This window comes from Tachypleus tridentatus, chromosome 2 (genome assembly GCF_004210375.1).
Source record: "Tachypleus tridentatus isolate NWPU-2018 chromosome 2, ASM421037v1, whole genome shotgun sequence".
Lineage (NCBI taxonomy): Eukaryota > Metazoa > Arthropoda > Merostomata > Xiphosura > Limulidae > Tachypleus > Tachypleus tridentatus.
In genome coordinates, this window is record NC_134826.1 from 78,465,520 (window position 1) to 78,479,987 (window position 14,468).

Below are 14,468 nucleotides of genomic sequence, written 5' to 3' on the forward strand. Positions count from 1 at the left end.
ATACAGTAACACAAGTTGTAAAGGACTTTCTGTAGCATAATTGTAATTATCATAACTCGCCAGAAAGACTAACAGGTAAGTTCAAAAACCACTGTCAGTCATCTGAAGTTGGCCTTTTCAGTCCTGGTTCAGAGTTATTTGACATTATGTCCATTTTCAAAAAGTAAAATAATAAAAGTTTTAAAAGAATTGTGGCAAAATTTTAATAACTCACCAGGATGACTAACGAGTAGTTCAATCAGCAGTGTTAGTCACCTGAAGTAGGCCTTTCCAGTCCTAGTTTTGAGTTATTTGATGTTACGGCCATATTCTAATTTCAACTTGAACTAGATGTACTTTGATTTTTAAAAGGGAATCACATTAAAAATGTCTAATGTATAAATTAAAAAACTTAAATAGCATTAAAAAGATTAATGGCCATTAAAAAATTAAAAACATTTCCAAGGCGGACAGTGTCACCATCACCAATAACACTAACGTTATGGATAAACCTTGGGACAGAACATGTTTAAAATGATGCCGTCGTTGAGAGTCATAATGACGGAAAGACAGTAAAATGTGGCTTACTGTGACCTGAGTATTACACAGACAACACATTGGTGCATCATTCCTAGATAAAAGAAAATGATGAGTAAATAAACAGTAACCAATGTGTAGTTTAGGTAGAACAACTTCCTCTTTCTGGTCCTTACAGAAGCAAGACGTCCAAAATCCAATATAGGGTTTTATTTGAAAAAGCTTGTTTTCACACTTCTCACTCCAAGTGGACTGCCAACTGGCACAGAGTCGAGCCTTGAATACAGGACCATAGTCCATGTATGGAACAGGTACAGTAGTGATAGTGTCATAGCAAATAGATTTATCTGCAGAGTCAGCAAGCTCATTCCTGCAAATATCAGCATGGCCCAGTATCCAGAAAAACTAGATAGAAGAAGATGTTAAAGTGAAATGGGCCAATCAGTTTTCAATATCAGTGAGAACAGGGTGTGAACTAACATGAAGCAATTCCAGGGCCAGTAGAGAATTAAGTGAGTCAGTATAAATTGTGCAGTTTGAGTACTGCTTAGCTTCTTGGTGATCCAGGGCAAGAGAAATGGCATACAGTTTAGCAGTGAACACAGAAGCTGTAGAGGGGATTCTGTCACCTAATTTTGAACCATCTGTATAAATAGGAATAAAAGGATGGTTCGAAAGATATTCAGCAAATAACAGATAGTATTTCCAATCAGGAATGTCTGTTTTTCTCAGATGACTTAAAGATAGGTCACATTTGGGGACTGTAAGAAGCCATGGTGGGATAGACTGACCAGTGGATACAGCAATATTATCCAAGGAGAGACCCAATTCATCCAACTGCACTTGGATATGAAAGCCAAAAAAGAGCAATGTTCTGAAAAAAGTATGGCCCACCGAGGAAGGAAAACACAACCCCAGGTGAGATGCTTTGGTAAGGAATGAAGTTTCAAAGCATATAGTAAAGACGGTTTCAAACAGCATAGGTGCAAAGAAGGTTCATAAGATTATGTATAAGCTCTGAACTGGGGAAGTGCAGAAAGCCCCAGTGCAGAGTGGAAGTTCCTGCTGATGAGTGGAGTCCAGCAGGGGAGCAGACAGAAAGATCAATGGCAGTAAAAGGCTGACTAGCTACATAAACATAAGTACAACAACCAGTGCTGAAGAAAGAAAGATTGCATTACAAGACCACACCCTCTATACAATGGGTTCTCCCATTAATATCAGCACCACCTCAGAAGGAGCCGAGTCCATTAAATTCTCCCAGGATTAGAAAGTGAGATGGCAACTGTTCAATGACAGCATCAAAATCAAACTGATCATAAGTCTCTCTAGGAGACATGTAAAGAGAATAAATAGTAATGATACAACCCAAGGAAACACAGATGTCAACTGCCTCCAAAAGTGTATTGAGTAACAAAAACAGAGTGGTCACCCCTCCATGCACTCATCCATCACACAACCTGTCATTCCAGTACAAAAAAAACTAAGGTGACTGTATTAACAGGTTTCAGAAATGTTTTCTGGAAGGGAAACTCACAGGATGATAGGAATCAATCAAGGCATTAATGTCATCCAGATGAGAATAGAAATCAAGTTTCACTGTATCAAAGTGGACATTTTTATATTTTTATTTAGGTGGAGAATAACTGGGTGGAAACCCCTCCTGTTTTAGACCACACCATTTTTCTTTATTAGAAGAAGTTTAGTTAATCTCCATGGATTCTGTCCTGGGTTGAGTGGTTAGTTCTCTCTCAGTAGATGTAGATTCCAGCTACTGAGGGTGTAAACAAGTAATCGTTCTACATACTGGGGCCAAGGAAGGTGAACCCAGGCAGGCACTGGAAGGAATGGTGGGAACAGAGACAGGAGTAGATGTTGACTTGCCAACTCACTTGTCCACAGATGGCAAGATACCCTCACATAGTTTGGTAACAACTTGGTGAGAGGCACAAAAATGTTTTTCTGCACTCCAACTATGGTAGTGGAATGTCTGGGATAGAGTTGGGGACAATAACTTCCAAACCTCTGAATAAGAAATGTTGTTAATCATTTTGAATTGATGTACCTCTTTTTACTCCACCCACCTTGGGCAAGAACAAAAGAAAGATGGGTAAGAGCCACTACAATTAACACAGTGAGAGTCTAGTTCACACTTGAAGTAATCATTATCTTTGCCACTGCAATGAACAAACATCTAAAACCATGACATTATGCTTTCAAGCGACCAAACCACTGACACTGGAAATATCTGAGAGGGTTGGGAATATATGGCCATACCTTACAGTTCAGATAACCTGCTGTGACAGCAGTGACCTAAACATCCAAATTGTAACACTATTTGGTAGCATAATTCCTTCCTTATGGGAGGATATACATCTCACTGCAGAAACTCCTTGAGTAAAGAAACCAGCAAGGATCTCTGATACAGGAACGTTCTTCAAATCCTTTTCAATAATAATTCCTCATTAGGAATTCAAAGTAGCATAAGGAGTAACCTCAATGGGTATATCCCCTCTGACCTTCAAATTCAAGAGTACACTGTGTTTTGGGGTAGATGTTTCCACCAAGATATCCCAAGAACATAGCTTCCTAACAGACTTAGGAGAGCTAGCAAGCCCCTCTAATCCCATCTGAATTAAAATTGTGAGACATTTGCCCTAAGGGCTTGTTTGTAAAGAATGTAGTATAAAAACATGAGGTACAGGTGCAGACTTCTGTTAAGTCTTCAAGATGTGATCATTTATTAATGCTATGCTTTTTATTATTTTATTCAGATTTTGGGGTATCATAATGAAAGAAGAAAGATTCAGTGCCTAAAGTATCCACCCACCATGGAGTCCTCTAAGAGGACTCACTAAAATGCCAAACAAGGACAGTGCAGGGTTTTGTGAGCACTATACCTAAACACCAGCATCAGACAGAATGTTCACAACACCTGATTAGAATGTCCAACACTGGTACTAGGTGGACCCTAGCCAAACAGGACTAGCTGAATGACTCTGGAGGCAGCACCCCAAAACCAACAGTTCAGAAGAATTTAAGACCAAAGTGTTGTGTTGAGATTGGATCCTTTCCTTCCTTTTGTGTGTTGCCATGCACAACAAATATGTGGGTGGATGTTTAGATCACAAACGAGATAAACTAAAAAGAAAATCTTCTCTGGGAGGTCCTCTCATTATGTAAAGGCATCCATACTGAGGGAAACTCAAGCTCCAGAAAAGTTATCATGAAGTTTAAAGTTTTAAATTTTTCCTAAAAAACTGGATTATGTATAATGTTTTTCTAGTTTTTAACAGTTACAACAGCAATTAAAATGCATAACAGTGGGTGAAGAAAATGTTTCATGTAATAACACTGCTACTGAAACTTTAAACATATCATTTTCATGATACTATAGTTTTGACCTGAAGAAAGTTCAAAATTACTTACCTGAAACAAAATTTTTGGTTTAAAAACATCTTAGCTCACTTGATAATTTAGTAATTCTTAAACCAGTTAAAGGAAATGGTGTAGTAATTCTGAATAAAAATGATTATATAGATAAAGTAAAGTTTTAACTATATTAAATGATAACATTAAACTTAAGAGATTAGAATCAGATCCTACAGTAATAAAAAGAAGTCCACAGAATTACTTGTTAAAAAATAAAATAGACTAGTTGGTTCTAATTATGGAATATTTTAAGGGTTAGCTAAAACACACAAACTATATTGTCCCATTAAACTAGTTGTGTCAAGTATAGATACCTTTACTTACATGTTAGTATGTTTTTGCGAATCTAATGTAACTGACAAAATTACAGCAAAAAATAGTTTTGAATTTTTCAAAGATGCATCAAAACTCATTTTTAAACAAACCTGTCTCTATTTCAAGTCTTAATATTGATTCCTCATATACAAATTTACCATTAAATGAAGTATCTGACATAAGTAGTAATTTAATTTTTCAAAATTGTGATGTTATTAGAAAAATAAGACATGCATTTATAAAATTATTAGAATGTTCACTAAAGAGTCAACTTTTTTTGTGGTTGTTGTTACAAACAACTTAATTAGATCTCTATGGATTCAAGTGTTGCACCATATTTGGCTAATTTATTTTTAAGTTATTACAAAAAAAAGTGGTTAAAAAGTTGTCTGGAAAAGTTGAAACCATCATACTACAGAAGATATGTTGATGATACTTTTGTAGTTTTCATAAATTAACTTGATAATCAAAGATTTCAATATTATCTGAACAATCAACATAATATTAGATTTACAGCTGAAGAACAAACAGTTAACAGATCACCCTTCTTAGGTACCAAGATTGTTTATTTAGGTAGACATTTTAACACTAAAAGCTATCATAAGCAAACTTTTACACGACAATGTTTTCATTTTGATAGCTTTTACCTTTTGGATTTATGAAGAACCTGATCCATAATTTAATTCATTGGACTTGCAACACACTTAGTTCTTTTTCCTCTTTCCATAAAGAAATACTAAACATAAAGGTTATTTTACAGAAAAAATAGTTTTCCTGTAAAATTAACTGATAATGTCATCAAGAGTTATTTAAAATATCTGTACACTCCAAAAATTAGTAAACAGGTTGAAAATAAAAAAATAGTTTATTGCATTTTGCTATTCACTGATAATCATTCTGTAAAATTAAAGAAAAAAAAATAAATCTATTTTGAATAACAAAATTTACCAGCATATTAAGTTTAGAACTGTCTTCAAACCAATGTTTTATTTAAGTAATAATTTGAAATACAAACACATGATTCCAATAATGCATCTCTTTATATAAAGTTTCATGTACAAGGTATAACATTGGCTATGTGGGCTATACTGTACGTTGCCTGAGCTCACTTATTAAATATCATGTGCAAGTCAGCATACAATCAGTTTTCATCCTTCATTACTGTTTACAAGACTGTGACATAAATATCACTTCTGAACATTTCAATATCTTGGGGAGTATGGATAGTAGAGAAATACTACACACTAAGGAAAGTTTGTGGATACACAAGATGCTTTTGAATCAGATGTTAATTAAACAGATTCACCTTTGCTCCTGAAATTGTATATTAGTTAAACAAGTTATCACCAAGATCTAGAAGTCACAACATATTTTCAAGGATCACACACTTGTTCAGTCAGAGTCAGACAACTTCTTTTGTATTTTCAGGACAACTGGAACATAAATCTTTCAAAACCTAAGCTTTAGAGGTAACATTGCAATGAATTCATAAAGAAAAGCTACAATAAATAAGTCAATTTTTTTTAAAATAAACACTATACACCTAAAATTAGAAATGCAACATACAAAAGTATAATCAACAACGAAATACTTGAAGTTAATTTTCACTAAATAAAAAAAATATCCAAATCTGAAAATTATATTAGTGTAAGTTAACTTGCAGTTCATTTTTTGCAAACATATAATCATTAAAAGAATGGTTGGATTTTATTCATACCATGTTTTTGATGAAGTTGCACAATTAATTTGTCCTCATTAGTTCCAAGTTCCAAACAACATTTGTCAACATTTTTCTCCAGACTAGTGAGAGACTTAAATGCCATCATACAGGACTACAAATTGAAACCAGCAACAATATTTAAATTGAAATATATTATAGGCAAACACTATAGTTCATATTTTTACATTATTAATGCACTTTAAAACTTTTTCCAAAGTGAGTTGGTGTGACATAAGTATAAAGAATACTTGATAAGTGTAAATACTTACATTTTTTATTTATACCTGTAAATTTTGTAAAATTTGATATTATTACTACAGATGACAAAAAATGTATTTAGTTTCACATTATACCATTACTAATTCTGTACTGTTTTTTTCCTACATAGGAGCACTGAAGATATGTTGGAGTAAGTTTGTTGGTTTATTTCAATAACAGAGAACACTGAAATTTTTAAAGTTTTGACAACATTGCTAACAGTATTAAGATATGACTTAATAACAGCAATTTAATTATATCAATTATCCCTAAATATCTCACATTCGTTAACAACATTCACTGTACAAAAAAACAAAACACAATGAACAATAGTATAACTTATTTATTTGTAAATTTACAACTTAAAAAATACCCAACATGAGATTACATATTACACATATAGCTACCCCAAATATGAGGTCTGATCAAAAAGCTCTAAGACTTCTTCTGTTAAAGGTGCCAGTACAGAGGCAGTGAGCTTCACTGAAGTGTGTAAAAAGTACAAATAGTGATCTACCCCACGAACAAGCCATTTCTCTAGACCTTATACCCATGTTCCATAAAACATGTTCAAAGATAAACATATCTCTTGCCCCTGTCATAATAAAAATGGACAGAAAAGAAAAGCAACATGTTTACATCAAGTTTTGTGTGAAAAATGGTAAAGAAGGAACAGAAATCCTCAAAATGTTTAGAACTGCCTTTGGTGATGGCTACTTATGTAAGGCTGTCATTTATCAGTGGATAAAACACTTTCAAGATGACTGGGAATTGGTCAAAGATGACCCACATTCTGGGCGACCATCAACATTGTTCAATGACAACACAGTCACTAAGGTGAAAGAAAAAAAATTTGAAGTGAGCAACGATTAACTATCCACAAAATTGCTGATGAATTGGACATATCTTTTGGATCATGTCAGGAGATTTTAACTAAAAAACTCCACGTACGTCTTCATGATGACAATGTGCTTTCACACACTCCCATGACTGTTCAAGAATTTTTGGCAGAAAAAAGATTCCTGTGATACAACACCCCTTGTATTCTCCCAAACTTGCCCCATGTGATTTTTTATGCTGCCAAAAATCAAAACTAACTTGAAAAGAAAAAAATTTGATGATATTCCAACCATACATAATAATATGAAAGCAGAATTAAGTTGCATAACAGCTGAAGACTTCCAGCATTATTCCGAAAGTGGCAGAAACATTGGAACAAGTGTGTATCAGCTGGGAGGATTACTTTTGAAGGGGGATGGCATACTGATGTTTGTACATTATTCTCTGGAATAAAAGTGAAGTCTTAGAACTTTTTGATCACACCTTATACCATCAACATAAGAAATTTGTTTACAGCACAGAAACAAATATGTAAAATAAAAAAAGTGTCAATTTGAGTAATTTTTATTGTGTTATATAACTTTGCCAAATTATCAATATTTGTCAAAATAGTAACATACTTTCATTGCCACTTTCCACTTGATGCCACATCCTTCTTCATAGATAGCAAAGAAATGAGGACTGAGACAAAAACAGGCATATGCTGATCTAGCAGAGTTAACTGTCTGAAGAAAGAGCTAAAAAGATATTTTCTTCAATAAGTACATTAAAAATTTATTACTTCAGAAACCCAGAAACAATGAAAAACCAATAAAAAACATATTGTGTTATACAGATCAATGTAGGATTTCACTGGGAAAAACAGAAAAATGTTTTACAAGGTGTTTCGTCAGATTTATTATTTTAATAATTTACATTTAAAATCTGTTGAAGTAACACAATAAATTATTATATCATAATAATACCAAGAAAATTTAGTCTTCTTTTGAGCACATAAATTAATGTCACAAAGAAACATGGACATTTCTTACTGTTGGAAAAGACCAATATATAATTCTTTACTATCCTATCAACATGTATTCAGTTTTAGGGACCATATACAATTTATGAAAAATTAATTAGCTAAGTATAATAATTAAATATTACAAAAATTTGTTGTAATCACTTTTTTCCTTAGCTTGTGATTAAACCAAAATTTCTCATACATTACATGGACAGAAATGTTCTGAATTTGTTTGCTGTTCTGCAGGACAACCTCAAATAGCCCAGTTATGGCCATCCCAGGCAATTTTATATGGTGTGACATTAAAAATACTTATTCTTGTGGTTATCTCTTTATTTCTTATTATATAGTAATTATTTGTGCTATTACTTTGTACTTGTGCAATAAAATCGGTCAAAAAAACGTTTCATTGTATAAATTTATTTGCTTTTCTTACATGCCTGAATACTTCAATGTATGTGCAAGAATTACATAGAAAAAGAAAATGAGATTTCAGAAACAGAAAATCGACTATTAACTTCCTCAATGCAAATCTGGCAAAACTCATTAGGGATCCAAAAATGCCTTTATATTTCTATGCCCACATCTGACATCTCCTCTGCCTCAGCCAATAAGTTAATTTGTTGCTTCACCTGACATCTCTGCTGACTTCTCATTTTTATAGGTCCATAGGCTTCCACCGATCTCCGACTTTTCTTTCTTGCCTGTAGCCACAAGAAGGAAATGGCTGAAAGGGGATCAAATAAGGACAAGGTTTTGTTACTTAGCCTTATAGTCATAAGATAACTGAGTGATATTGGATGAAAATGTGAATGTCAATCAGTTTTTATCCTGGCCATCAGGTTAAATGCTCTCTCTGTCTCAGCTGAGGATACTGTCAACACCTGTACTATCTTCATCAGACCCAAGATGTAACTGTACTACTTGTCCTGCTTTCTATCCTCTTCTTATAGCTTGTATGCTCAAAGTCAGAAACATGAGAAATAACACTCATCTTTCTACTCTGTACAAGAACAGTCCATTCCTGTTTAGTGTTATGTGGGTTGAAACTGTTCTTTATAAGAAATTATCAGTCACAGCTTTCACTGTTGGCACACCATAGTTAGGTGGGTCCTCTTTTTCTTGCCCACAGCAGGGGATCAAACACAATGAAATTACTAATGACCCAGTCTTGAGTTAAATTTTGGAACTTTCTGTTGATTTACTCCAGCAGTTTATTCACTAAGACTGTGCTATTTTTATGTACAGACTGAACACCAGGACAATGCACATCTCTTTCAGGGACACAGTTTGCAGAACAGGAGCTTTCTCATCAGTATAGTTCTCTTTCATCAGCTCAGATATTTCATTTTCCAAATCAGAATTTTCATATGTCCACTTAAATGTAATCAAGGTCTGTACTGTAGCTAGAGACTAAAATCTATGAGCTATGAAAAACCTCACAAAGGTTTCATTGATTTAAGAGTTATTGGCAAACATTTTGTCTTACTAGCTTTTTCACCTGTGTCTATTACTGACATCTCTACAGTTTTTATTTAATACAATCATGACTCTTTCTCTGTAAGAAACCTGACCTCTGGACCATGACATATGTAGAATTTCCACTTATGTGTAGTGTTTCCTAATTAAAAGGTAAATACTGGTAAAATCTGTACATGTTCTGTAATGTTGTATCAACCTTTTCCATGTACCTTACTTGCTTGGCTATATGCTTGATAGCAAGTTAAAGATGATGATTGGCACAGTGGAAGTCAATAACATGCCTATAAATTATCCTGTACGAATAAAGCTACACAGCCACTTTCATTTCCTAACATTACAGGGGCACTATTAGTTGTTGCATCTGTGAGACAGTTTCTAAATTTTACAGTTACCACTAATTTTTAAAGCCTTCATCAAGATACTTTTAATCCCCTCACAAAGTTTTTCTTTCCATATGTTTAACTGCTCAGTGAAATGAGTTAATTAAAATTTTCACTAAGGATCCTAACACGAACAGTCTATTCCTGAATCACAATTGTGTCAATAAAATAATCATTAATAAACCCAAAAAAAATCCACATTTTCTCATTTTATTTCTAAGGTTTTTTTCCTTTTTATCCTGAGCAATATAAGATAATGTTCTTGCTTGTTTGTCACTTGCATAATGTGTATTTAGCTTTGTGCTAAATACCATGTCTTAAATGATATAAAAACAAAACACATGACTGTTTTAACACTTTAATAACTTTTATAGTGCATACTTTGACTCACTGTACTGACCTTCATGTTTGTTTATAGTGTGTTATTTACTGTGATGTCAACAGACATACTGATTGGCTTTTAGTACAAAAAATGCATACTACAGGTTCTTTAAATCAGAAAACTGACAAATTTAATGTTTTTACACATGAGCACTGTCTATGTAACCCGTACTTATCTTCCCTTTACAATATCAACAGTAAACATGAAAACAAAATATATGTCTTAGCAAAGAACAGTTTGCACTTTTATTCAGTAGAACAGTTTTTATATTCTACAATTTACACTTCATTATTATTAACTATAGTCTCCCTCATTAACAAACAAATGATATATATTCTAGCCTAAACTCACCTCTGTTCTAAATCTACTTCAATATCTTCTATTTCCTCACATCATTTCCATAAAACCAGTCTCATTAAAAACTTCCTAATCCAAAGAGCGTACCTGTATTTGTCACACTTCTACTGTATTTCCAATTCCCATTTCTACCACTTCTTTAACTGGAATTAAATGTGACCCTTCTCCTAAATGCCATACTTATGGAGAAGTTAAAGCTTCCACTTTTATCCCTAATACCCTTCTAGTAAGCTTTAATCCTCATAACCTTCAAACTTCATAGCTTCTGGTTCTTTGCTTCTTCCACGAAAAGATTCTTCTGCATTTTTTAAACAAATTCTTCCCCCAATATACAATACATTCCTAGCAACCTTCCACCAATTCCTAACCTAAATGACTTTGAATCTTTTCCTTGTCCTAAACCCAAAGCAAAATCTGTCCCTCATCTCAAACTAAACACTCCCTCCACCACAATTCCTCAAGTGCATTCTGATCTAAACCCTAACAAAACTTTCAAACTACTTACAATTAAATGAAAAATACTGATACATACAAAGATGTTAGAACAGCATTTACAGAATTAAACTATACCTAAATATATTAATCTGAATCTACTAGTTACCACAGGAACCAATGAGACATTTTGTTCACAATGGAAGAAAATTCTCCATTACCTAAATTACATTTATGAAGCTCACATAATGCTTTTGCAAGTTCACAATAGACAATAATGACAAGAAACTTCCTACTATAAATTCCAAGAGCATAATTTGTCCTATTAAACCACAAAAACTTGATGTATTTATTAACAAAACAGTCTTTTGAAAACCACATGAAAAACAACAATAAACAAACACAACATGATGTTCCCTCTGTTTTGTAAAAGGATAAAGGATTTTCACACCAAAACCTTCATGTTCATTTCCAAAAAAACACTAACGTTAACCAAACCCACATTGATACTACCCATGAACCATTGATTAGTAATAGTAACAATAAAAATACCTACACTGATCTATCTACCATAATAAATTATACTCCCTACTTCTCTAATTCAGTTACTTCCAAAAATGATGGATCCAAACCCAACAAAGCTTCCACCATCATCAACCTTTCCTCTAAAATATTAACTGAAACTCAACATAAACTTCTCAGTGAAGGTCTCAAATTTTCTCCTACCCATAAAAATGTAGATAACTTTGAAGTAATTTCCAACCTGCAATAATTTGCATGCAAATCCACAATAGATGATAACAACAAGAAATCTTCCATTATAAATTCAAAAAGCATAATTTGTCCTACTGAACCACAGAAACTTGGTGTATTTATCAATAAAAAAAACGTATTTTGAAAACCATGTAAAAAAATATCAAATAACAAACACATCATGATGTTTCTGTATGTTTCAGACATAAATAACAGTAAATAAGATGTTATGAAATGCATTTGTACTCTTGTGTCATATTTACTAAGTTTTATTTATTCTCTCAAGTGGAAGGCAAAGAAGAGTTTTGTATATTTCAAAGATGCTTTTAAAAAACTGAAAATGTATCAAACTACTGCACTGGCACACATATCTGGCTTTTTAACTAAGCTATATGTGAATCAGAGCAACAACTTAGTCAACTGACTTCAAAATTTCCAATGAAATAAGAAGTTCCCTCTTCAAGCCAGTTGTGACTGTGAAGATTTGCATAGTTTGAAATGTACTCTTCCCTTTGGTTGTCTGAAACCATAACATTGGTTCATAACAGGGATCACAAAAAATTGCACAAAACCCTAACAGAACATTTGGGTAAAAAGCACCTTAAAGAATAAAGATTCAGTTCAAACAACATTTCTAAACCTTTACTAATGACTGCTAAAATTGTATGCATATAAAAATGTACAAAACAAGCACATTAGATTTACACAGAAAAGAAATTCACTCAGAACAACCTATCTGTAATTCTTCCTCTCATTATTATTCTCTTGCCAGCCTACAAAAAATAAACAGCTTCATGTACTGCACTAAACTTTTTGCAGTATACTATATATAGTGCTAAGAAGGTTGTACATGCACTGAAAAGTGGATTTGCTTCTTCTATATTTTACCTAAACAAAATAAAATATCATAATCCTAATGTATACAATGTTATCATTACCACCTTAAAGTTAGCTTTCTTAAAAATATCTGTTGTTCCTTTAAGAAGTTTACGTACACAGTGAAACAGGAATTACCAGCCAATAACAAATTAACATTAGATATCTGTAACATGCAAGTACTCAATGCTTTGTACACTATACAAGCTGATGTATTTAGGAAGCTAATCTCTATATTTTGTATGAAATGAAATAAAAAAAACATTAAGTTTTATTACACACATTCATAGGAAAATTATCTTAAAGGACAAACATTTTTTAAATGATGTTTCAGACGTAGATGCATTACTTGAAAAGTCTGTTCTACTACTGGAAAAATTGTATACGTGCTTAGTCAGGGTTGTGTCTTAGTCTTGACATATATTTATCCAATGCTATGCATTACATATAAGAGAATTTAGTTTCAGATACTACAAATGCTTACTATATTCTCAAATTTCCATAACAATCTACAGCTTATCATTTTAGACCTTGAACTTCTGCAATTGAATAGTTACAGTAAATTAACACAAACCATAACAGCTAGCTACCACATCAAGTAATTCTTTGCCGATAATTGAGCACAGAAAAAACAGCAAACAAGATAGATAAAAAATTATGAATTTAAAAACTTGCATATAGAAATCATAAAAAGAGTAAGGAAATAGGGCTGGAAATAGATACTGTAAACATCATTTACTGTAACTAAAAATCCATATTTTAACTCTTCCAAATGTAATTCTAGGTAGTAGCATGAAGTCACATGAGTATACTATGCTTCTATTGACAGAGAGGCAAGATGTGATGTTTCACATGAAACACACATTGGAACAACTCGATTCCAATAGGGGAGCAGAAGACTTGTGGTATATCTAAAGACAAAGTTCACATATAGAGTGCAGCACTGAACAAAAACAGCTAATCTTGTTATGTGGAAAAAAGTACCATATTGGAAAATATGTTACTTACCTATTGTAGTTATTTGCACTCAAAATCTTAATAGTTTGAATGCAAAATAATTTTCATTTTAAGCATAAAAATAATTTTCTTCATTTTGCAGTTTTAATACTTCATGTGCACAGCATCTGGAATTTCCTAAATGAATATCAAATGTTTTTAGGGTAAATATTTATATTTATTTTCAGATTTTCTACCATATCACTATATAAATATTATCATCAACATACAATGCATAAAAATGTTAAAATTAAGAAACAGAAAATTGCACATACCTTTTAATTTGTTGTAGAATATCTTAAAATATCTTTTGGTTAGATTTGTTATTTTAGGTCTTTTCCTTTTCACATATAGTAAATTTTTAATGTTTTATTTTTCTTTAATGTCTTTTAGCTTTTGTTACCCATTTTAGGACAAGTCAACAGTGCCCTCAAACATAATTACAATATATTCAGTATAGATGGACAAGTTTTCAGTGAAATTATGTTCCCTACTGTAATATCTTAAGCCTTGAGAACTGATACAAAATATGATGTACATTTAAAAGAATGTTTTAACCTTTTAATTATGAATTTTAAAAAATAATTGATACACAGTTTACTAAGATATAAAAATAAGAACTAAACAGAATTTAATTATAACATATTAAGCAAAGAAAACACTAAGTGATACTGGAGATCAACCTGCCAACAATACTAGAGCCAGACAAAAACTTCACACCAATTT

At 32.6% G+C, this 14,468-nt stretch overlaps 1 protein-coding gene across 8 annotated transcripts in view; it reads right to left on the reverse strand.

The window, feature by feature from the left end:
- Positions 1 to 14,468, reverse strand: part of Rad9 (cell cycle checkpoint control protein Rad9) — an 85,879-nt gene that overhangs the window by 25,893 nt on the left and 45,518 nt on the right. For 7 of the 8 annotated variants that reach the window (XM_076488701.1, XM_076488699.1, XM_076488703.1 and 4 more), the window contains 2 exons: positions 7,702 to 7,818; positions 5,981 to 6,095 (listed from right to left, as the gene is read on the reverse strand). In XM_076488701.1, coding sequence (XP_076344816.1) covers positions 5,981 to 6,095; positions 7,702 to 7,818 — 232 coding nt within the window. The remainder of the gene's footprint in view (positions 1 to 5,980; positions 6,096 to 7,701; positions 7,819 to 14,468) is intronic. The other variant, XM_076488704.1, reaches the window with a different exon arrangement.